Source organism: Moschus berezovskii, chromosome 15 (genome assembly GCF_049115385.1).
Source record: "Moschus berezovskii isolate FMDL1 chromosome 15, NW_MosBer_1.0, whole genome shotgun sequence".
Lineage (NCBI taxonomy): Eukaryota > Metazoa > Chordata > Mammalia > Artiodactyla > Moschidae > Moschus > Moschus berezovskii.
The window spans coordinates 27,285,336-27,310,586 of record NC_142474.1 but is presented as its reverse complement, the minus strand read 5'-3'; the positions used below and the strand labels follow the sequence as shown (position 1 = coordinate 27,310,586).

The window sequence follows — 25,251 nt, the reverse complement described above, 5'->3', positions numbered from 1 at the left end:
AGTCGTGTCCGATATGCTCAAACCCCAGAATACTAGATTTCTCCTGGCTCTCTGATGAGTTGCTTTGTCCCATTCCCTGATGGTCTCCAATGCTTGACTCGAAAGAAGGAGTGGAGGAGAGAAGAGCCTGGCACTCCCACCCCCTAGATGTCTTGTAAGTCTTGGAGGTTTAAAAACATTGTAATTGATAGAGAAGATCAAGCGAACATGGTCACTTCTGGCTTTTCATTCTCAAGAATCGTGGGTAGCAGGGCAAAATACAATGCAAAGGTCCACTGTTGGGTTACTGACTGTTCTCTCCCTGGGATCCTACTCAATACCTCCATGCCTATGGGGCCAGAAGACAAAGGTGTGCATCGCTACGAAGCTGACAAGGGTGGCACCAGGGGAAGGAGCCATCGCTCCCCCAAATATGTCTCTTCCCAAACACCTTGAATGTTTTATCTTTCTCAGACAGTCCCCCAGATCCGCTCCTTCCTTACAATTTAAGCAGCCCCCTTGCTCATCTTGGTCACCTTGCTCCTTAATCGACTTTAGATGAATCTACTTCTGGAACTGGAACTGTTTTCTGTCCTCTCCCAGGGCCCACAGAAAGTTGATGTGTCACAATGTATATCACACCAGCCAGAAAAACCCACAAATCAGAGCAAACTTTCAGATTTTTTTATTTTGCATTTGACAGTATTTTCTGAGTGTTAGCACAGTGAATGCGTTTCCGAAATACCATCCTGCCACAGAGCCAAACAGTGCTTAGGCGTTTAAAAAAAAAAAAATGTAATTCAAGCCCTAAGGAACATGAGCTGGGATTCAGAACAGAATTTAACATGTCTATGTACAGAGATTCTGCTGCGAACACATCCACTGAAAGGAGTTGATGTAGAGACCAGTTTCACAATAAATAATCGCTTCTCTAAACTGTATACCATCTCGCTGGCACATCAGTCCTTTCCATTTCCTTATGATGGATATTCACATTCGTACCTTATAATACTCATTTAGAATTTAGCATTTGGTCAAGGCTAACACCCCAGCATCCACCATTGATTGCATTTGCACCTCGGTAGGGGAAGGGGGAGGGGATGGGCGGCCTCTCCCCATCCCCACGGTTGGAAAACACCGTCTACTTCAGCTGCTCTGTAATCTCAGCATAGCCACTAGAGCGCAGCTGAAAGAGATTGCGAACTGTCAGGCGTTACAATTCCCAGTTGTTGCCAATTATATAGATAAATAGAAATTTGCATAATTTACAAAGCGCTTGTGTCTGCGGCTTATTTTGAAGCCATTCCCCAAAGATCCACATTTCTTCCTGAAAACACACATCACCCTAATAGCCTTGCGCTGGGGCTGCCTTCACAGCGGCTTGGAGGGAACGAGGTCTATTGTTCATCACTGTGCCTGTTGGCAAAGGGCGTGGAAGTCCCTCTGCTGCAGGGCCTGGGGTTCAACACCTGCAGGTGTTCATTTCCTCCTTTTCTTATCTTATCACAAACATCAAGAATCCTTTCTTTCTTCCTTTCCTTTTCTTTTTTAGATGTATTCTTTTAGTGGATACCAAGCACAGCTGAAAATCTGTCTAAATCCCATAAGCTTCAAACTCATCAACTCCTGTAGAGCTGTGATCTGCTAGCTCACCCCTGGTGCCTGCCCCCTGTGATGGGTTGGACGTCGACATGCTCTGACGGGGCCTGCATCTGTTCCCAGATGGACATGGGTTTACATTTGCAAAGAGTTAGCTTGGGGTCCACTCACTCCCAGAGAGAAGTGGCTTTGCGACGTGCCATACCTCTCCAAAAACAATTTCCTGAGTGAAACCGGAGCCTTGGGCTGCGGGCCCTGAGGCACAGCTGGGATCATTTTACCCATTAGGGAAGCTGGGGTCTTTGGATGGAGCATTCTTGGGAAAGGGCTGTATTGTTAAGTGAGGACCTTTTGAGTGGGTTTTCTCCCCCAGGCAAAACTCGTTTCTTGTCCTCAAAGAGTTGGAAATGTGAACCAAGGAGGAGCCATAACTGAGGCCTTCCTGCTGCAGGCCCTCTCCCCAGGGAGCTCCCGAAAGGGCCAGCAAGGGGCAGGCAGACCGCAGGGCCGGGACATCCACTTTGATGGAGGTCTAAAGCCTACTTGCTTTGTCTGGCCTTGACTTCAGCCTACCTCAGAAAAGGCGGGAGGATATGCAAAAGAGAAGAAAGAAGCTTATAACAAAAGCCAAGCTCTCCACTTCCTGAAAGGGAGCCAGCCCATCCCTCTTCAGCCCATTCCTTGTTTTGAACAGAGCCTCCTTGACAGAGCTTCTTGGCAACTTCAGAGCCTGCCATCCACGTGAAGGGGTACACACAGTCATCACTGCCAACAGAGCCTTGGGAGCTCTCTCTTGCAGCCTGGGTCCCATCTTTGAGGATCACAAGCTCAGGACGGTAGCAAGTTCCACTCTGAAAATGTCAATCTAGGGATGACTAACTCCAGTCTTGCAAGAAAGTCGGGACCGTGCTTATAAAGAAAGACTTTTTCTTTCCAAGTAAAGCTTCTTACAGGACCTTGACAAGCAACGCTGTAAAGCCTAGAAGCAGCTGCTTTCCAGGCCCGGGTGGGACATCTGTGCCAATGTCCTCACCTCCTAAACATCAAGAGAGGACAACGACAAAAACACTGGCCTCCCGTGCCTTCCCAGAACACGCCCAGCACAACACGCTCCTACTGCAGGGCCTGTGCACGTCCCCTTCCCCTGTCTGACACCCTCTTCCCCTCCTCATCACTCTTGCTCACCCCATCCCACTTCTAGGTCTTTATGCCACTGTCACCTGGCCAGTGAGACCACCCAACCTGCAACCACCCCCAATACTTCCTACCCCCAGCCTGCTTCCTGCTCCCCTTCACACGTTCTGCTCTATGTTTTATGTACTGGTTTGCTATCTGCTCCTCCCATTATTTAAGTGCCAGGAAGGCTGAACTTTTGCCGTATTCTCGGTGGTATCCCCAGCATTTAGGATGGTGCCCTGTATATCACAGGTGCTCAATGAATCCTTGCTGAATTGAGTAAATGACATAATAGGTGGATGCTTTAATCACACTACTCCCTCACTGAGAGTGGTTTGGATTTGGGGTGAGGAAGAGGAAGAAGAGGCAAAGTGGGGACTGGTGGGGGCCTAACTCATCCTCTCCAGGATCTACCTCTGCCACTCCTCTGCATTTTTATTGTGGATGCTGTCAGAGTCCTCTCCAGATGACTCGAAGCGATCTGCCACCAATTTAGAATGCCTTGTATATATCCAGAAGGGTTTAACCCTCCCTTGATCAGACCATGTAGGAACCCAAACCCCCTCCAGGCCACTTTGAACATAAATTACCATCCCATTGCAGATGTGTAGACAACTCATTAATAACAATTTCTGATTGATAGAATGACAAATAAACCTAGTTGGGCTGCTGGAAACCCTTGGGATCATACAAAAACCACAAACGGGTTAAAAAAAAATTTATAAAATGAACTGGAGGATTTGGAGGGCCTGGCACCCAGCTGCTGTAATTCATCTCTGTCCAGAATCAGCTGCTGAAAAGAAGAAATGATTCTTTTTCTAAAGACCACATTTTGTTATGGAAGCAGAGGCACAATGTGGGCCCCAGCAGATGAGCCTGCAGGGGCTCCAAGAAGCAGTGGTTGGTGAGTTTTATCCAGACCTGGTGAAATCCAGGGCTGGACATCACTGCTCAAAAGCTACAGGGAATGCAGGGGTCAGCTCCTAAGACAGAGGGCAGGCTGTCCACAGCTTTTGGCTGCTCTGACCCCAGGGGACAAAGCAACACCCTGACATGCAGTGAGGTTCCCGCGAGCCACCTGCACAGACCAAATGTGCCCCACATGTCCTCCGTGCCACCCAAGGGGCAGCAACTCAGAAAGCAACTTCACCTCCTTGGACACACGCCCCCCAGGGCACCACCAGTCTGCTTTCCTACTTCTTTGTCAGGTGTCTGTGCCGACCTTGAATTCCTGTGGGGAGAGAGCCAGTTCAAATGAATCAACCTACATTTCCATGTGGCTGGTTTTTCAGCATCCAGTAAGGCTTGTCTTTCCACCAGTATAAGCATGGTCCCTCAGGACTGCCTCTCGGGTACAGTTTCCAAAGCCTGAGCACACGGGGGTGGAGTCCCACTAAAGACCAGCCTACACCCACACTCCTCAGTTATCCACTGGGCATTAGGGAGCCAAGAAGAAAAATGTGGTTCTGCTGCGGGTTCCAGACAGCGGGCCCTGGGGCCCTGGTTGGGATGGCACCTGCTGCATAGAGAGCCCTCCTGCTGGTTCTTACTTGCCCAGGAAGCACCCGGAGGTGCCATCCCAGCAGTGACGGCTCTCAGAAGAGGCTCGGCAGGGTAGCTCTGCCTGGCGGGGTCTTGGCCCAAATTAATGAAAAACAGGAGCGAGGAGCATTAATAGGAATGGCTATTAGGTAAAACCCAACTTAAATGGCCACAATAGGGCAGACCTAGGGCCTGCTGATTCATCTCAGTCCACACTGACTCACAAGCTTCTTCAGACACTTGTAGGAACGTACAGGGTCTCCAACTCAGGGACCGAGGAGGGAGTCACAGAGTAAGATAATGAGTAACACAGGTGAATGGATGTTGCACATCGCACCCGCAGCCTTCATTCGGTACCAGCCTATCTGGCCACGAGGGCGTGTGGGCTGGTGAGACCAGATGCTCCCATGGTTACTTTTGAAGAAGCTAAAAATGTGCGTTGTGGTGGTATTCTTCAATTTTTAAGAGTTAGCAACTTATTCAGATTTTGGCAAATTGCTATGCAATCCAGAAGAAATACCTCTGGAGACCAGATTAGGCCGCGGCCATGTAATGGCCTCTGCTCTGAAAGGCAGCGAGGGGATGGGATACCATGCCCACGGCCCTCCAGGAGCCGAGGCTCCTCATCCCCTCTGCGCAGTCCCCACCCTCACTGCGCGACGGATGGGATCCCCCAGGACAAGCTGAGCCTTCCTGTACCCACACTGCCTAGGGCAAGGATCTCTGAAAGTGTGGAAAGCCAGGCAGGGGGTCATACCCGCGGGCAGCCAGGGACCAGGTACAGAACTGCAAGCAGGCGTCGTCATCACTGTCCGCGCAGGCGCAGCGCAGCGTCCCCTTCACCGGCTGTGGGCTCTGTAGCAACTGGCCAGCCGACCTCCTGCCCCTGCTTCCGCTGCCTCTGTAGCTGGACAGTCCATAGGGCACGGTCCGTCTGCAAAGGAAAGAGCAACGTCAGGGCCATGTCTGGGTGAGCCGCCTGGGCTTCCCTGCTAGTGGACACCGGCAGGTGTGGAGTTGGCGAAGGGATGGGAGATGATGGACACAGGATGGGTGAGGCAGGCTGTGCAGCCACGTCCCAGGATCTGGTGTCCACACCCTCCCCACGCTTTGAGCCTTGGAAAGCTTCAGGAGTGAACCCTTCACTCCTACCACCCCCACTCCCTGGCCCCTGCTCTCCCCTAAGCCCCAGGCAGTGCGCTGGAGCCTCAGGGTTGGAAAGATGGGAAGGCCCCAGTGGAGGATGGAGGATGGCCTGTCTGCACCTCTCTGGGCAGGAGCCAGCAATGCCAGGTGTGTGCGTGTGTGCCCTTTCAGTCTTTTCAAGACCTAACCTCAGCAAGCACGCCTCCCATCCCGGATCCTTGCAGGGCAGTTCTGGTTTCCCCTTCCTGCATCCAAACCCCTGACACGGACATTCCCGCTGGCCCAAATGCTGATCCCAGTCTTCACCCTTCAGCCAGCAGCACCTGAGCCTGGTCATCCATACCAGTAAGATGACTTCCTACCCCGCAGCCCAAGGCCTGGTTTAGTTCCTGCCCATCAAGTACCAAATTCCTTCTGTGCACACATCAAATTTGTAGTCTGTGCTAACTGGAGTACAAATCCAATTATGGCCATTGAAACACACTGTGGCCTTGGAACAAGGCTTCCTTAAAGACACAGACATGGAAGCCTCTGAAGACAGAAGTGACCTTGAGAAAAGTCTTCTAATGAAGAAAAAAAAAGCCTGAAACTATTTACCCATTTCATTTATGGTTGGAGCTGGCACGAGGGTGGTGGTGTCATTTGAAACAATAAATGTTTAATATGTTTCTTATGCTCCTGTCCATCCAAACCAGTGCTCTCCAGGGATGGGAGGACACTGTCATTGCAATTCAGTGGGAAAAAGTTAAAAGTGGCTGCTTAATTCATTAGCACACATGGAACAGGATTTGGGGGCAGATTAATAGTAGCTAGAGGAAACACACGTGGCCAAAAGTTACTTTTCCAATAAATTCTGGCTTTCCTTCCAGTCCCCGAGATTAATCACCTTGGTTTCTGTGAGCCCCATGAAGTATCACCAATCAGCCACCTCAAAGGGGGTTCTGACATCCTCTGTGCTTTCAAAATAACATCAAATTGAATTTCCTTTAATTTAAAACACATGCCATGGTTGGTGCCTTTTGGGGGTGGTAAGGACAAAGTGGGGGTTGCTTCATCCTGACCTGATGCTTGGGAGAAACCTGCTCCCTGCTGGACTGGAGACTGGAGCTGAGAACATAACCACCCCCACCCTCTTTCTCTTCCCCTCTCCCCACTCACTGCTACCCAAGTTAGTTATGAAATGGTTCCTGGATCCAGGCAGGCCCAGTATGGAGCAGTCTGAGCTCACAGAATGGAGAAAGCAAGCAGGGGCCCTTCCCGTTCTGAGCTGTGCATGTGGTTTCAGTCACTCAGTCGTGTCTGACTCTTTGCGACCCCAGGGGCTGTAGCCCACCAGGCTCCTCTGTCCATGGGATTTTCCAGGCAAGAATACTGGAGTGGGTTGCCATTTCCTTCTCCAGAGGATCTTCCCAACCCAGGAATTAAATCCAGTCTCCTGTGTCTCCTGCATTGGCAGGCAGATTCTTTACCACTGAGTTGCCTGGGAAGCCCCTGTTCTGAGCAGAACCTTTGCTAAAACCTCATCTTTTCTCAAGAATGAGAAATGGTGGGGGTGGGGTAGCAAGACAATACTGACATTGTGGGGAGGCAGGATTTGGCTAAAGGTATAGAGTTCCAGTAATAGGGCCACATTAAGTCTCTAGGTGTTGACATTAAACCCAGGCCCCCATTTCTTGGTGAAAATTACACACAAGGATTAACAACCACGGATCCCATTTTTCCATCAAGAGCAAGACCTGCAATTCTGAAGCTGCTGTCAGCTGATTAGGCATTTATGTACTCAGAACCACTCAACTTCACAAACAAAGTGTTTTAAGTGAGGAAACAGGGCAACCTGGTATTCATTAACAGAACTGCTAAGCACTTTCCCAGCAGCCTAGTGGGAGGAGCTAGTATGCAAATGAGCCCTTGAAACTTTCCAGGAATGTTCATGGAGGGAGAAAACCCTGCTCCAAGCCTGAGTGTTCTAGGCGTGCACTCTGCTGGCTGACCTGGGAGCCAGTAGCAGGTGATGCAAGCTGAGAACCATAGGACTTAGGAGATGGTCCTGCCCACGGAAGGCCCACCCTCTGCTCCCCCGCCCCTCAATAACAATTCCAGCTCCAACAAAGGCCCACTTCCAATAGGTTGAAAATTTAAAGGTTTTTAAAATCTGATAAGCACTTAAATAAGAGTTTGGCTTCAGGATACCTTGGAAATTAGAACTTGATTTTAGGATTCTGAGGCTCCTTGGAGTTCTGTGCAGCAACATGGCAGCACTGGGAGATTCAGCACTTTAGCTTCCCATCCTGCTCTATCCCAAGTGCACCCAAGCTCCACCCACCCCCACCCCACCCCATCCCCCCATCCTGCAAGCAGCTGCACCTTGGCTGTCCAGTAGGCCTTGGGAGATGTGCCCTAAGCCCTGTTCTGTCCATGGATGTCAGACCCTGAAGTGGGCTCAGAGACACCTGAGGATGGGGGGATTCCAGGATCATAAATACTCAGTACATGGTCTAGAAGAAGGGGCATATGGCTTTCGGTCCCATAGACTCCTTGCAGTGGGTAGGAGATAGGGCCAGAGGAGAGTCAGTGACGCCCTCTACCCCACAGAACCAGGGCAGGGGTCTTTCTTGTCCAGCTCTTACAGTGGACACAGGGCTCCTTCTTTTGCACCTGCTGTGGACCCAGCACAAGGCTGAGAAAATGAAGACTATTAATTAAGTAACTGGTTGTTGAGCGTGAGATAAACTAGACCAGTAAGACTGGATACTCTCCAACCTACAATGTTCAACAACCATAAAATTCCTTACAAGGAATTTCTAACATTTGCCAAGCATCCACTATATCTGAGAATACCTTATTTTACTGCACTTCACAGATAATATGAATTTTACAAATTGAAGTTTTGTGGCCACATGCCTTAGATGATGATTGGAATTTTTAGCAATAAAGGAGTTTTAAGGGATGTACATTTTTTGGATATGCTATTGCATACCTAATAGACGGCAGTATAATATAAACAAAAGTTTCATAAGTGTTAAGAAACCAAAAAATTTGTGTGACTTGCTTTTTCACTTTGTTGTGGTGTTGGAGAAGACTCTTGAGAGTCCCTTGGACTGCAGGGAGATCCAACCGGTCCATTCTAAAGGAGATCAGTCCCGGGTGTTCATTGGAAGGACTGATGCTAAAGCTGAAATTCCAATACTTTGGCCACCTCATGCGACAAGTTGACTCACTGGAAAAGACTCTAATGCTGGGAGGGATTGGAGGCAGGAGGAGAAGGGGACGACAGAGAATGAGATGGCTGGACAGCATCACCGACTCGATGGACATGAGTTTGAATGAACTCCGGGAGTTGGTGATGGACAGGGAGGCCTGGCGTGCTGTGATTCATGGGGTCGCAAAGAGTTGGACATGACTGAGCGACTGAACTGAACTGAGGTAGCCTGGAACCACATGTGCGGTATATCCAAGGTCTACCTGTATCTCCTTGGTATTATGCCAGTGTGATGAGGATGCAGAAAGGCCTTAGGGCATTCACACACTCCTGGTGTATGAAAACAGTACAGGATAAAGAAAGCTCACAGGCCAATACGCACAGGTGTGAACAAGGCACACAGAGCACAGAGAAAGGTTACCTGGTGATCCCATTATTATGCTGTATAGCACTTATATGATGACCACTCCACCCGCTCCAGTTTCCTGATTTACAAAAGTTGTTGGACTGAATGAATACACTGCACTGCATGAAAAGTACTTAGCAAAGAGCTCCTAGCAGTGAAGGAATGTGGCTACTGCTGTTGCTTTTTTGGTCTGGGAATTCAAGTGAGTTGTACCAGGCATTAAAAAAAAACCCATCTACCAGCCCTGCATTGAAGATGTGCGACTAAGTAAGAAAGACAAGCAAGAAGGAACCAGAATGCCACCTGGCACAGCAGTGCCATTCTTTGTCATGCCTCCTTTGGCTGGCTCATCTTTATACACTCTCTGCCCAAAAAGCACTCATGTTTTAGTTGCTGTCTTGGTACCTTTGTGGTTTCTTGAATGATAAAGAAACGAATGTCTCTTGAACGGTGAATTGGAAGGAACTAATGAAGGAACCCTGAAAATGAAGTTAAACTGGCTGAGAACTTTGACCAGCACACTGTCTTGACCTGTGGTTTAGCCTGCTGTTCTACAGTGAGGCTTAAAGAACACAGTTCTTTATGTAGGCAGCATTTCAACCTGCTACTGTTCCAGTTATAACACAGAGCTGCAAACAAAAGAGAAGCAGGTAAGATCAACCCAAATGCTCTTAGACAAAACAATCACATTGGCAATGTCTAGTGTTGTGTGTCTTTGTATATTAAATTGTCCTCAGCATATGCTCAGAGCATTCATTATTTGATCAGTGATGGTGACGCCAAGATCATACTTAGCACACTGTTCCTTATTTCCCATTTTCTCCCAGCTGTCATATATAAATGTTAGTAAATACTAAACTTCCAAATCTCCTGAATTCATTCTCCATCTGCATCATCACCCAGCCGGACTCTAAATTCTCAGCAAAGTTGATTGAATGGTCCTAGAAAGCCCAGTTTTCATAACCCCACCTACCCACCCCGAACTGAATAGCACTCAACAAATATTTGCAGAGTGGTTTTCAATGTACGGGCCTGGACTAGATTTCTGATGATTCACAACAGGCCCATGGCCCTGTGCACACACAGTTTAATCTAGTACAGAGGTTAGAAAATTGGCATTTCTGTAGGCTTCATCCAATCACAAGAGGGTGATGTTTTTGTTTTTTTTAGCCTGAAAATTTCACACATATATCCCAATTTCCATCTTCTCTCAGTTATATTCTCTCCAGTCCCATACTCCAACATAGCAGCAGCTGTCTGAAGCTGAGTGATGCCATCAGAACCTGGCTCAAACACTCTTGTTTGCCCCCAGTCCCTACTCCTGTCCTTCTCTGCTTGCTTTTCTTACCTGTCTGGCCTTCATGGGCATCTCAGGGTACAACCCCTGCTCTAGTGGCTTGTTCCATAAAGCAAAGCCAGACAGATCACATGACATGGTGACAAAATTAGCACCAGCTACTATTTTTACAAACTGTTGTCATTTTCAATTTTAAAAAGCCCAGGTTCTGCTGAGTGTCTCCCCAACAAACAGAACATTTTCACTTCACACTCAGACGTCAAGATGATGCTGTCTCCCCTGCTTCACATTTTCCTTCTGAAATGGAAGAGCAAGTTCAGGACCGTCTTTGGGACACGTCGTACAGGAGGCACGACGCTGCTGACCGGTCTTGCAGCCAAAAGGAAGAAGAACAACTGTTTGCCAGTGGCAGGCAGATGGCGGGGGGCCCCCCAGCTGCCAGGCACCAGCGGTCATTAGATACTGCCCCTCACAACTCCCCGGAGAATCAACTTCTAGACTCCAACAGGCTTTCTAACTAGGCTCAATTTCAGATTTTATTAAATTTCTTCCTTAGAAGGTACCACTCAGTTGCTCTCTCATACTTTGAAATACCTTCTTGGGCAGGTAAGAAAATGTGGATCAACTTCATTGACTGTCTTTGTAAAACTTAATCAGAAAAAAGTATGAACTAAGAACTCTGTTAGAAGAATAAGACAGAATGAAGTAACTACAGAAAGTGACTGAATATTCAAAGGTCTGTAAAAGCATCCATTCACTTCAAGAAACATCTAATGGACTGCCCCCTCCCCACCTCCACTTTGCACAAAGACACAGAGACAAGGAGCAAACAAAAGCTCAGACAGAAATACCCTCCTTGAAAAACTTAAAAGCCCAGGATTCTCTAGAGCCTGAGTTCAGTGCTGACTGTTTTCGTCTCCTGGAATCCAATCTGTTGTCTTTCCCCTGGGGAATGGTCCCTCTTTCCCTGTGTGAGGTCTTGATGAGACTGTCAATCACTGTATCTTGCCTTCCCACACCTCAAGACTCATCAGGTGACCCTAGCTGGCTCATGGCACCCTCTCCTTCTCAAGACACCTGAGCAAACCAATTCGAGGTCAGAAAATAATTTGGATAGGAATTCCCTGGTAGTCCATCAGTTGGGACTCTGAGCTTCCCCTGTAGGGGACACAGGTTCGATCCCGGGTCAGGGAACTAAGATCCCTCATGCCACATAGTGCAACCAAAAATTTTAAAAAAAGAAAATAGTCTGGAGCCGCCACTAACTATCCTGCCTTGTCTGTTTGTGCCCTGGGACCCCCAGTCCTGTCCTGGTTTCTCTCTAAGCCTGGTCCTGCTTCTCCCTCCCTTCCAGTTTGTGGATCACACCATGTCCTTCCAATAAACTCCTATGCTGTGTGAGCTACATTTAAGTTTCTGTTGCTTGCAACCAGTTACCTCAAGCTGACCCTGGAACTCACTCTCTCAAGATGGATGCAACCATGATCTCTTGGGTTTCATAGAAAGAACAGGAGTCTCTGCAGCTGACAAGGAAAAGTAGAGATTTTCTTCACTGCAACAAAATACAAAAGAATGTGTTCCAAATCAGGACAAAACACAGCCAACAAAGCTGGCTGGAGTCCTTCTTCCCAGGTGTGCCCACTGTGAAATGTTTGGTTTGGATCACACTGTACTTTGGGCAGGTGGTAGCAAGCATACGACCTCATGATGCTCAGAGATACTTGGCTAACCACCTCAGGAGCCTTATCCTACAGTGAATTTACTCCTTGTCCACTCATCAAATGCCTGTGAGAGTTGATTTGGGACAGGCCTCATGCCAGACAACCAGTGGGTGCCCTTCCAACCTCTAGGAAAGAAAATAACCAGGAAATACATCTCCTCAGTGACCTCATTGTACAAGCAGAAACACATGCTTTCTGGTTCTAAAGAACACGACACGAACTTCCTGCCCACAAACAACATAAAGGGAACTGGCAATCTGCAGCTTTGCTTCTGCAGAAAATCGCCGCATCTCTAAGCAGGAGGCCCCCAAGGCAGACTGTTCCTCCACCAGCCACCAAAGGAGGAAGTCCACCTGCAGCCTCAGAAATAGCCAATGACCAGAATATTTAGAAATATCAAAAGAGTGAGCAACGTGCGTGGGTTGGTAGTTAACTTTTTTTAAAAGACATTCCCCCCCATCCCCCCACTCAAAGAAAGCAACCCACAACTTATGAGTTTATCCAGGACTTGGTTGTTGGGGAATTTTACCAAAACTATATGTATTTTCAAAGAGAATATTGACTCCCATCAGTCGGACCCAAGAACAAGGGGTGTTTCCTCACCTGGGCTGCAGGTGTGACTTCCTTCCTGTTCCCTGGGGTAGGTAACAGCTGACCTCTGCCTGTCCACCTCAGCATCCAGGGCAGCCCAGGCAGTGCCTGGCTCAGAGCAGGTGTATAATAATACTACAGCATCTCAATAACAAGGGTCTGCTATGTGAAGAAAGGAGGGAGGGAAAGTGAAGTGAAAATTGCTCAGTCGTGTCCAACTCTTTGCGACTCCACAGACTAAACAGTCCATGGAATTCCCCAGGCCAGAATACTGGAGGGGTAGCCTTTCCCTTCTCTAAGGGATCTTCCCAACACCAGGGACTGAACCCAGGTCTCCCGCATTGCAGACAGATTGTTTACCAGCTGAGCCACAAGGGAAGCCCAAGAATACTGGAGCAGATAGCCTATCCCTTCTCCAGGGGGTCTTCCTGACCCAGGAATTGAACAGGGCTCTCCTGCATTGCAGGTGGATTCTTTACCAACTAAGGTATCAGGGAAGCTATCAGGGAAGGAGAGAGGGAAAGAGGTCTTAATTGGCCATTACTTCCCATCCAAACCCAATCTCCCAAATGTTGAGAATTCTTAGCTGATGTATTGGATTTCTACTATCATTGTCCTAGAGGGAATATGGTCTCTAGATCACTTAAAATGGAAAAACCACATCTTGATAGTAACTTCTGCAGACACATGAGGAAGAAACCAGGCTGCCTGGATGGATGAAGTCTCAGAGACAAAACCAGAGGCCTCCCTAGGCTGACAGACCTAGGATATTGGTCCAAATTGAAGACTAGCTCCCGGAGAGGTCCTGGCTGAGTGATTTCTTTCTGGGGCTCAGAAATGAAAGGGCTGGATCTCTGGAGGCTTCATCCAGCTCCAAATTCCATGGAGAGATTCCCAAATGCCCTCACTGTTACACCTGAGTATCTCCGAATAGCACATATGCTAGAGTAGGACTTCTCTCCAGCAATGAAACCACAATGAAATGTGGGGTCTCTACCCACCCCTAAGTGGAGAGAGTCCCAGGATCTTGCCAACTGTTCTCAGAAAGCTTCATCCAAAGAGTAGGACTCTTCCACATCCTACCACCATATAACTGAGCTTAGAAAAAATCCCAAAGCAAAAGACTATATCGTGCCATTAGGTCCCTGAACACAGCAGCCTCCTCCCCTCACACAGGCACATGGGCTCTGAATGAAGCCTATTTAGAGGAAGCACAAGTGGTCAGAGCAACAGAGCGTAACATAAACATCCTTCTGTGTATGTTGTGTGTGGGGTGGGATTTCCAAGAGTGTCAGCTCAAAAAATAACCAAGAAATTAGGGCAACAAACGCCTGCAATATTTGCAACTGAAGCCATTTAGGGAATCTGACAAGTTAGCTGGTTTCCCCCCTGTCAACTACAACCCAAATTTGTCCATGTGAGTTAGGTTAGAGTTTCTCTCCCCAACCCCCAGTGACCCTAACACATTCCAGGTCAAATGTAGGCATGAGCAATCCACGTCTGTCTGGCACAGGCTCATTATAACTTTATGCAAAGCTGCAGACAGATGTGGCTCAAAATAGTTACCAGCAGTGGAAACAGAAGGAGTAAAATAAGGAGCAGGTATTTTTTTAAAGATGGGGGTATGTGTAGGGGGATTAAAAAAAAAGTCCAGACTCCATCACACATCCCTTTAAACAACCCTCAGAAAGAAGAGAAGACACCCTCGCTAACTTTCAGAAGATTTCACCTTTAGGATGGAAAAACCTTACTGAATGAAGACATACTTGCCATGGCAACAAAAATAAAGACACCCATTTTCTTCCTAATCTAATTTTTTTGCATCGTTGTGGTCACTCTGACCACTTGATTGCTTACCTTGAACTAAGAAAACTTAAGTCCCTCTAGAGACACAGGCTCTATCCCCAAACAAGAACTAAGCAGAGTCAGATCCTGTCTGTATTAGAAATGTTGGTATTTGGTTGATTATGATACTTCTGCACTGATTTTCATTTCTAAAAAACATCGCATTCCCTTTTATTTAACTTTATGGCATCCCCTTCAAGTTTGCACCTGAAAGAGTATGTCATGAGCCTCATCCTACCTTGCCACCCTACAAGAAATCTATGGAAATCAGATGTAGAAAAACCCAGAAAAGCTACAGACCTCTGCTCTCTCACCGACTTGCTTCTGGCTTTTGGCAAAGCTGTTCACTGCTCCCCAAGTTGTGGGCCCTTCGTGCCATCACCAAGCAACACAGGACCGCAACACCTCGGCCACATCTGAGAGCCTCTGAGCCTTTCTCATGGGTGCATGAATCTGTTTCTGTTTTTTAAATTACTGGGCCAGGTACAGGGTTCACTGGCTGCCACGTTCTAGAGTTACTGTTTATTAAGGCCTCCTGCTAAGTTGGCCCTGAGAGGTCATAAAATAAGGGAAGACCTGTGCCTCCAGGGCTCTGAACATCGCTAAGTTCTCCAAATGCTCTTGGCTCTCCCGAGACGCCGAACTGGGACAGACGAGAAAGGCTGGGGAGGCCCTGTTCTGCTGTCCATTCCTGGGGGCTTGGTGGGGCAGCAGGACTCTAGAAGCCCCTGGAACCTTGTCTGGACCAGCAGCTCATCTACATTGTGGCCGTTGCATGGATTTATTTTCCTTCAAAATAAAATTGGTTCCTGTCCCAAACAGAGGGAAATTATGTGCGCGCGTGTGTGCATGTGTGTGTCCCATTTCAAGGAATTCTGTTTCCACCGAAACATGGCTTAGACTGAGAGGGTTATTTCCTTCTGTTAAACAGTAAATCTATTTCTAATGTACTCCAAAGCTGAGCAATGGTTACAGAGGACTACCTGTAAGGAAGTGGAGCACAGGCAGCCCCCATCAAACTTGCTGAGATGCTGTGGATCCAGGACGGGATTGCGATCTGGCGCTACAAAGCCTGTGAGTTCCAACCGGCTGTGGGGCCCCCCTAAGGAAAGCACTGTTTGCTTCCCAGCTTTCTTTGTTTTAAATTCTTGCAAGAACAAACCATACCAGAGATGTCACAGCCTTTCATCTGCCTTCAGATTTAAGGCCAAGTTCCTAGTTGCAACGTTCTCTTCGTCGAGCAAAAATCTAAGTTCTCCCTTCTGGGTCACACAGGGTCATGACCTTCTCAATGCAAATCAACCTGCTTTCCAGCCTCAAGTCTCTTTCTTATCCAGTCGGGATCAGCTGCATTTCAACGAACCCATCTTTGCCCCCAGACATCTCCCCTTCTCACATCCATTCTGGGGTAGAAAAGGAGACTCTAGGTCCAACTGAACCCAATCAGGAGGTCACTCTGATTGTGTGAGCTGACCTTGTCAGTAAACTCTGAAATTTAGCCCCAGGGCTATCAAACTTTAAAAATGCATCTTGCCTTAAAATGTTCTGAGCTACTGCAGCTGCTGCTGCTGCTGCTGCTGCTGCTAAGTCACTTCAGTCGTGTCCGACTCTGTGTGACCCCATAGATGGAAGCCCACCAGGCTCCCCCGTCCCTGGGATTCTCCAGGCAAGAACACTGGAGTGGGTTGCCATTTCCTTCTCCAATGTGTGAAAGTGAAAAGTGAAAGTAAAGTCGCTCAGTCGTGTCTGACCCTTAGCGACCCCACGGACTGCAGCCTACCAGGCTCCTCCATCCATGGGATTTTCTAGGCAAGAGTACTGGAGTGGCTTGCCATTACCCAAACTCAAAACCGGAATGGAAACATGTACAGATTTCTAAGCGGGAGAGGGTTACGTGGGAGGGAAATGACTCAGAGAAGTAAAAACATGATCAGACAGAAACCTGAGTTCAAGATCACTTTTAGTCTGGCTGATACTGTCTTCTCTCTTTATTATTATTATTTTGGCTGCACCCCACGATGTGTAGGATCTTAGTTCCCTGACCAGGGATCAAACCTGCAACCCCTGAATTGAAAGCAGGAGTCTTAACCACTGGACCACCAGAGAAGTCCCAATACCATCTTTTTTTATGTGTCCTTATTTATTTACCATTTTTGGGAAACAGATTCTGTAGTTACTTCCTGGGATCCCTTCCTGGTGGCCCACACTCAGATCTTGGGTACAGAGACCCAGGTGCCGTGTACAATGAGAAATGACTACAAGGCATTGTGTTTACTCTGTGGGGACTCAGCCTTACTAAGACCTCATCATTTAACAAAGGGGTTCCCAACAGATCATTCAAATTATTCTGACATACCCGGTGGCTCAGATGGTAAAGAATTCGCCTGCAATGCAGGAGACCTGGGTTCAATCCCTGGGTTGGGAAGATCCCCTGAAGGAGGGCATGGCAACCTATTCGAACATTCTGGCCTGGAGAAAAGGAGAAAAGGAAGAGGAACCAGCGATCAAATTGCCAACATCTGCTGGATTATCGAAAAAGCAAGAGCATTCCAGAAAAACATTTATTTCTGTTTTATTGACTATGCCAAGCCTTTGACTGTGTGGATCACAATAAACTGTGGAAAATTCTGAAAGAGATGGGAATACCAGACCACCTGACCTGCCTCTTGAGAAACCTGTATGCAGGTCAGCAAGCAACAGTTAGAACTGGACATGGAACAACAGACTGGTTCCAAATTGGAAAAGGAGTACGTCAAGGCTGTATATTGTTACCCTGCTGATTCAACTTATATGCAGGATCATGAGAAACTGGGCTGGAAGAAGCACAAGCTGGAATCAAGATTGCCAGGAGAAATATCAATAACCTCAGATATGCAGGTGACACCACCCTTATGGCAGAAAGTGAAGAAGAACTAAAGAGCCTCTTGATGAAAGTGAAAGAGGAGAATGAAAAAGTCGGCTTAAAGCTCAGCATTCAGAAAACTAAGATCATGGCATCCAGTCCCATGGCAAATAGATGGGGAAACAGTGGCTGACTTTATTTTTGGGGCTCCAAAATCACTGCAGATGGTGATTATAGCCATGAAATTAAAAGATGCTTGTTCCTTGGAAGGAAAGTTATGACCAACCTAGATAGCTTATTAAAAAGCAGAGACATTACTTTGTCAACAAAGGTCCATCTAGTCAAGGCTATGGTTTTTCCAATGTTCATGTATGGATGTGAGAGTTGCACTATAAAGAAAGCAGAGCGCTGAAGAACTGATGCTTTTGAACTGTGGTGCTGGAGAAGACTCTTGAGAGTCCCTTGGACTGCAAGGAGATCCAGTCCATCCTAAAGGAGATCAGTCCTGGGTGTTCCTTGGAAGGACTGATGTTGAAGCTGAAACTCCAATACTGTGGCCACCTTATGCAAAGAGCTGACTCATTTGAAAAGACCCTGTTGCTGGGAAAGATTGAAGGCAGGAGGAGCAGGGGACAACAGAGGATGAGATGGTTGGATGGCATCATTGACTCAATGGACATGAGTTTGTGTAAACTCCAGGAGTTGGTGATGGACAGGGAGGCCTGGCGTGCTGCAGTTCATGGGGTAGCATAGAGTCAACATGACTGAGAGACTGAACTGAACTGAACTAGAGAATCCCCATGGCAGAGGAGCCTAAAAGGCTACAACGTCAGACCCGACTGAGCGACTAAGCACAGCACAGCCAGACCCGCTACCATGCCTCCACATCACCCCAGCCCTCCCCCCCACACCCACACCCCCATTGTCACTGTATCCACCTGCTTATTTAGCACAGGGAGCCCCAGAGCAATGTGCCTTCAGAGAACACCATGCCCCTTTCCCCAAACATTCCAATTATTCACCAGGGAAGCAAACAACAAAGGAGGGGCAGAAAGGGGCAGGAGCAAATCTCATTAAGCCTGAACAACCTTTGGCCACCAGGGTGCTTATCAAGCCACTTATCAGCAGTGCAGTCAGCCAGACACACCTTTTCCCAGGGTCTGTAAACCTGATGCAGAACAAATGCTAAGAGATCTCCCACCAAGAGGCATGGCATAGGGAAAAACTAAGGTACCCAGGTGCAAGCTCCTCAGTGTTACTGCAGGAAGTTGGCTAAGAGCATGGTTTAAGGGTCCAAGGAAGCCGACCTCAGCAGGACTGGAGCTTCTTCATCCCAGGCTCCTCCAATCACAGACTATGTGGAGCGACAGGGAAGGTTATGCAGCCCCCAGGGTTGTACACTTATCCACATGGTCCTGTGGTCCTGAGGTACTGAGCCCACTAGAGTTCAGACAATGTGCTGAGAACACTCCACACACTCTCTCATGTCATCCTCACATGTCTTTACTCACAGGAGTCATGGTCAACATCAGTGTGGACTGCAAGATCATGATCATGCTCAAAAGACTACCCCTCTGCCTCAAAAGCTGTATCTCCAGCAACAGTACTCCCAGTCCTGACTTGCGGGTCACATGATTGTTATTGGGATCCCTGTGATCACACAGTGGGTAGACAGCCAGTCCCATATCAGCGGGAGGCTGGAGAACCAGATCCATCCATTCCACTGGGATATTCTCAAACTTACAATGTCCCCTCCCTAGAAACATGTGGCATACCTCTCTTGAACAACAGGAGGGGCAAAGATGACTCTGTTGAATTGTTGCCTTTTTGTGGTAGAATATATTGAATAATTATGATTATTTTAAACCTTTTCTTTGGGGAAAAATATCGTTCCTGCTGGCTGAGTCAGTGTGGCCAGGCTGGTCACCTTGTTAGGTCACCATCCTAGAGTCACACTGATGTCTGCACCTTACCTGGGGGCACGGGGAGAGGGTGATACCATCCCCAGGCCACACAGTGGATCACAAACAGGACAGCAGGCAGAGCTCCTGGGGTTAGAGTCTTCTCAGGAGTCTACAGAGTCCTGATTTTCCACCACAGCCGTGATTCCAAACATCCTGCACTGCTCTTTCCAGAAATACATTTCTGCTTGTCAGACCATGTGGCTCAGATTTTTGTTTGGAAACACTGCCATTGTCATAGCATCGCCTCTGTCATTACATCCTTGGAGGGATTAACAGATGGCAGGTCCACTCAGTTCTCAGGAATGAAGTGGCTGAGACTGAGCGGGGCTCCTTGCTGGGGGCCCTGCAGCTTTATCAGCTGTCAGAGCTAGTGGTTTCACTCTGCAGCGGGGTGGATGGGTGGCAGTAGGTGCAAAGGGGCTGCCCTGCTGTGGGGTATGGTTAGCACTGAGAACTCTGGGATGGTTAATTGTATGTGTCAACTTGACTGGGCCACAGTACCCAGATCTGTGACCAAACACTAGTCTAGATGGTGCCAGGAAGGTATATTTTAGATGCAATTAACATTTAAATCAGTAGATGTTGAGTAAAGCAGATTACTCTTCATAATGTGGGTGGGCTTCATCTAATCAGGTGAAGGCTCTGACAGAGCGAAGTGAGATGCCCTGAGTAGGAAGGGAATTCAGCCTTCAGGGTGCCTCAGACTGCAGACTGCAACACCAGTTCCTCTGTGTGTGTGTGCGTAGTGTGTTTATATACACATAGAGATCTATATATACACATCCTATTAGTTCCGTCTTTCTGGAGACCCCAACAGAGACAATCCCTCACCATGTCACAGGACACTCCTGCTTTTGAAGTATTCTTGAGGAAACAGCCCCGAGTGATAGGGATGTAATCATGTGGGCTACTTGTCCCTACTTCTCTCCTTATTATCTTATTCTTGGCATATTTTCCATGACCATGAGATGAGATGAGAAGAGTATTTCCTTTGAGATGGGGTTTTGCTTTTGTTGGCAATGGTGGGGTTGCTGGGGGTAGGGGGAGGCATGGTGGCTTCCTAACAGGGCCAAGGAGAGCCATGAACATTCCCCGCCTCATGGGCAAGCAGCCGTCTCTGCCACCTCCCCAGGTCTAAGAAGGCAGCTACCTGGGATGCAGTTGGCTCATTCCTCTTTGGGGCCTGAGATCTTCTGGAGGAAACAATGGAAGTTATGAGCAACAGCCCCAGAAAAATCCACATTCCTGCACATGTCTCTAGGGATGTGAGACCTCTGGGATGGGACACCTCATTTGTGGGAGAAAGTCCTGCAGATAGAACCTCAGTGACAGCAAAGACCAGCATTACGGAACATCTACTATGTGCTGGGTGCAGATCAAACTCAGATCTGGAAGAGCTAAGTGCTTAGAAGGATGTGGGGAAACCAGAGAACTTGGATCTCATGCCTGGAAAACACCTCTGGGAGCAACTGCTCTCTAGAGCCTTAACTTTCCACATGAGATGCAAGAACAACATCCCCCCCTTAAGCAGCTTGCAGGTCCTTAAACACAGCTGAAACAACCTTTTCCAAGAAGGCCTTGCAACTTCCCAAGCATCATTCTGAGATAAAGTGGGATTGTTGCCTCAACCTCCATGCAACTGGAAGGCAGTAGAAGGAAAGACACCAGAATCTGAAAATCACCCAAAGTTCCAGACTCTCAATTTAGGCATGAAGACCCAGATTCCTGTGGTCTCCCAGCACAGCCAGTGGTGGGGACAGGATACAAATCACACCTGGAGAAGTCTCAGGAGATGAGGAAGGTCTGCTGAAGAAGAAGGGTGACAGCTAAGAGAGAGGAGCCCTCGATGTAGGGCTCTGAGGGTTGGTTGGGGAGGGACTGGGAAACAGAACCTTCCAGTGTGCATCACCCTGCCCTTTAGTTCAATCCAGTCATTTTCATATGCTTCCATTTCTCCAAAGGCCCAAGTTCCCTAAAGCCCACTCCCTCACTTTGCAATCTTGTCCAAGATGTTTTAAAGTTTGCCAGTGAAGTTGCCCACACAGCAACAGACAATTTTCAGAAGGAAGGAAAGAAAGAGCGAAGGAGGGAGGAAGGGAGAGAAAGGAAGGCAGAGAAAGACCATCTGGGAACATCCTCCGTATAAAGGTTATGTTGCTTGTCTGACTTTAAAATGCTCAAGTCTGGCTATTGTCATTTTTTGTTTCCCAGGGTAGCTCATGAAACTCTCAAACACCATATTTAATCCTTCCCTCTAGTGTTTAAAATGAATCAGGGTCTGGGAAGAAGGGAAGAGGTAAATCAAGTTGTGAGGGGAACATTAGCAAGTTGGATATCCTGGGAAAAGCCAAAGACCTATGGCTTCATCTCAGGTCATACATGACAGCTCAGAATGGAGAGACAGGATTCCCACCAGGTCATGGGGATGGAGCGAGTGCTTCCATGCAGCGAGTGCTCAGAGCTTGGCAACAGGCAGAAAACTAAGGTGGTCTCCCAATATCCTCTTCTTTCTCCCCTCCTATCCTCTGCAAAGTCCCCTTCCCCTAACTGGCTTTGCTTTCTTCTTTCTCCTTCTAGAACCACCGCCTGGGATTCCTGCCAAGGTTGCCCTGGGTTCTGTGAAACTAAGTTAGTCAGAGGACGATGCCAGGAGGATAAGAATCAGAGAGGACAAATGTCAGGGTGATGGAGACTTCAGGGGAAGGTGATCCTGACTGCTGTCTGGGAATAGAAGGCTGTCAGTGGCAGCCCGCCCAGGAGTCCCTCCCCAGCACACCTCTCTTTTTAAGATCTGGCCTGATCATCCCTCTGTATGCTGACCAGACATAACCCAGCAAGCAAATTCTGGCATCAGGGTCAGCTCTCTATTGGATGGCCTGGGATAAAATGCAAATGTAGAGCCCTTGCTTCAAAAAAATATTAAGCATTTCATTGTGTTGTATACCTGAAACTAACACAATACTGTACATCAACTATACTTGAATTTAGAAAGTATTAAGCATTTCAAGACATCAACAATACACTTTAGATTGTGAGGGTCCTTCTGAGCCAGGACCTTGTACACATATCCAGGCTCCTGCAGTCCTGCCTGCCATGCAGGACAGCAGGGTGACTTTCCAGACCAGATGTACTCAAAGGACTCATGGCCTGGTTTTGAAAGAAATTCAACCCCCTAGGTCCAGTCTCCTTTGCACTTCATCCTCGGGGTATCGGTAAAACAAGGTAGGTATGTGCGGCCCATCAAGTTGTCACCCAGGGTGCTCAGAGGTCACAATGCTTGGGGACAAAGGAACCCCTGGATCAAGGGGACCCAAACACTGCATCAAAGTTGCCTGTCCAGGCCCAGGGCTCTGGAAAGGCTAAGCAGGATGCCCAAGGTATCCTAAGAATACCCAGAGACACGTAGAGATGTCTGGTCCAAGTCCTGGATTTTAGAGACCAGGAAAGCAAATTCCAAAGGCTGGTGACCAGATTGAGGTCAAGCCCTCTTCACAGTTTGCAGGAGGATGTTTCTTTAGAAGGGGGTCCTGAGTTGAGTCAGTACCCATGGCCTCGGGAGAGGGGGGACTTTACATTAAGGAGACTCCAGGAGGGACTCAGACGGCACTGTCTGTTTTGGTGTAAGAAAGTTCTTACGGACTGGAAGAGAGAAGGGGAGCTGTCGGGTGCAGGGGTGACATGGGAACGAGGAGGAACTGTGGGCTCACCACCCAGGAGCTAAGGAGCCTGAATTCCATGGAATGTCACCCCGTGGGGGAGGTTTCACTAGGCCCTGCCTAGCCCACCCCTGCACTCCCTAGAGAACAGGCTGCTTTCAAGGAATTTGAAACTCCTCGGAGCCTGGCAGGGTCAGCAGAGGGGCAAGACCCACATGGCCCGGGGGCAGGAGTAACTTTCGGGGCTTCCTCCCCCCAGAGGGACTTCTCAGGTGTCTAATCCCTCTGGCTGGCTCATTTCATTCGCCCCTCCACCGTATCAGACACTCTGGGTTTGGGTTTCTCCCAGGCCAGGCCCTCAGAGGAGATGAGAGTCACACCCTTGACCTGCAGAGCCGACCTGGGTTGGCAGGAGGGCTGAAGGCTGTGCCAAGTGGGTTCTGGGCTGACTGGGCTCAGAAAGAACCATGTCCTCCTTCAGTGTGAAGAGAGGGGCCTAGCCAGGAGTCCCCCTCCCCTCTCCCCGGGCCAACTCTGCCACCCCAGGGCTGACTCACTCAGGAGTGTTGATCCAGATGATGTCCAGGTGGCAGTAGTAGACGCACTCTTTGTCCTTGTAGGTAAAACACGTGCAGCGCCGGGCTCGGTGGTGCACAGGGACCCCCTCGGCCCCCTGCTTCCCAAACTGACTTGGTCCCTGCTCCTGCCAAGGGTTTCTGGGCCTTGGACCGCGGGATGCCATGGTGGCCACAGTCTCCTTGGTGATCCCCTCCGATCTGGCTCCAGAGGGGGCCCAGGGCATGCTGCTCCTGCCAGCATCCCCATACTGGGGGTGAGGCACCCATCCTGCAGGAGGCAGATGAAGGGGCTCCTGAGTTACTAGGAATGCAGACCCTTACACCCACCATCCCGTAGAATCTGGGGAAGGGGACAACCAAACTTTCTGCCAAGTTTTCAAGCTGAGGGCACTTTTTGTTAAGTCTCCAAGCTACTCCCAATGTTCGGGAAACTTTGCAAAACTATGTGCAGCAATTTCTGAAAAGTTTGCAAGTTGTGTGCACACTTCGTGAAAATCTTGGGAGTTCTCACTTACTGCACAGCATGCAAGTAATCCGCACCCACTGAAAATGTGCAAGCATTGTGCAGGTTTTCTGAACACTTTGCAATCATTTTGCAGTTTCTGAATCGTTTGCAAACTTTTGGAAAAGTTCCGGACTTCATGAAAAATTGACCAAGTCGGCCCGGGGCCCCAAGTCTCCTGCCTGCGTGTGGGCTGCAACCTCCCGGGCCCGCGGGGTGGTCCATGCCCTCAGCTTCTGCCCTCTAGCCTGCCCCCAGGCCGCTCCCCCAGCGAGGCACCCTCCCCGCGCCCGCGATCCGGGGTCCTTTTGTGTGCGCTCGCGCCAGGAGACGCGCGCCGCCCGGCCCGCTTACCTGCGGCGGAGGTCACAGCGAGCCCGAAAAGGAAGCACAGCCCCAGCTCCATGAACCCTGATCGGGCGCGGGGGCACCGCGCCGGAGGACGGGCGCCTGTGGCCGCCAAAGGGCGCTCGGGCCGGGCACAGCGGGCCTCACCCTCCAACTGAAAATGCTTCGAGGCCGGCCGCTGGCTCGCCGCGTCCCGGGCTGCGGCCAGGAGTCGGCTGCGACCGTCACAAACTTCAGAGCGCGCTGCCCATCCCGGCTTAGGGCTGCCGGCTGTGGGTTAGGGCTTTTCTGGCTCCCGCACCACCCCTTTCGCCTCCCCGCCCCCCGGAGGGGCTGGAGTTGCAGCGCGGGGGCCTTTGAACCCGGGGCGCACGGGGGTCGCCTCCCAGGCGCTGGGGAACCGGCTAGGCGCGCAGCGGCCCGCGGCGCACCCAGCACGGCCAGGGGTGGGGGCGGCGCGCAGGGCCGAGTGCGATGGGTGGGGTGGGGTGGGGGCCGGGACAGCTGCCGGAAGGCCACGCGCGCGCACACACGCACATGCACACACGCACATGCACACACGCACAAGCGCGCACTCCCGCTCGCACCCCCACCCCGCTGTCCCGCTGTACCGCTGCCCGGCTGCCCGGGGACCTGCAGCTCCCACCCCAGGACAGTGGGAGAGATAAAAGACTGCGCGGGAAGTCTATCTTTTATCTCCAGGGTTCGAGAAAGCAGCATTTGTCAGCGTTCACCTAATGACACCTTACCCTTGCACAGACCTGCCTGCCAAGGCCCTGGGCGTACTTTACACTCGTGACTCACGGGCACCGGCAGCGTCTCCGAGCCTCTCCCAGGAGCTCAGAGCCGGTGGGTGTGGG

At 49.3% G+C, this 25,251-nt stretch overlaps 1 protein-coding gene across 1 annotated transcript; it reads right to left on the bottom strand.

Moving 5' to 3' along the window:
• Positions 1–641: 641 nt before the first annotated feature.
• EDN3 (endothelin 3) lies at positions 642–24,811 on the bottom strand. Its single transcript, XM_055434007.2, has 4 exons — positions 24,398–24,811; positions 23,521–23,809; positions 5,054–5,230; positions 642–3,985 (listed from the first exon to the last, which is right to left on the bottom strand). The coding sequence occupies exons 1-4, from the start codon at positions 24,447–24,449 to the stop codon at positions 3,901–3,903; spliced, it is 603 nt and encodes a 200-aa protein (XP_055289982.1). The 5' UTR covers positions 24,450–24,811; the 3' UTR covers positions 642–3,900.
• Positions 24,812–25,251: the final 440 nt, after the last annotated feature.

What these genes read in the sequence shown, in the direction of transcription:
- EDN3 (XM_055434007.2), bottom strand. Translation starts at nt 24,449, where the DNA reads ATGGAGCTGGGGCTGTGCTTCCTTTTCGGGCTCGCTGTGACCTCCGCC. An exon ending in CGCTGTGACCTCCGCCGCAG is followed by an intron (nt 23,810 to 24,397) that starts GTAAGCGGGCCG and finishes TGCCTCCTGCAG; the next exon opens with GATGGGTGCCTCACCCCCAG. An exon ending in ATCTGGATCAACACTCCTGA is followed by an intron (nt 5,231 to 23,520) that starts GTGAGTCAGCCC and finishes TTTCCTTTGCAG; the next exon opens with ACGGACCGTGCCCTATGGAC.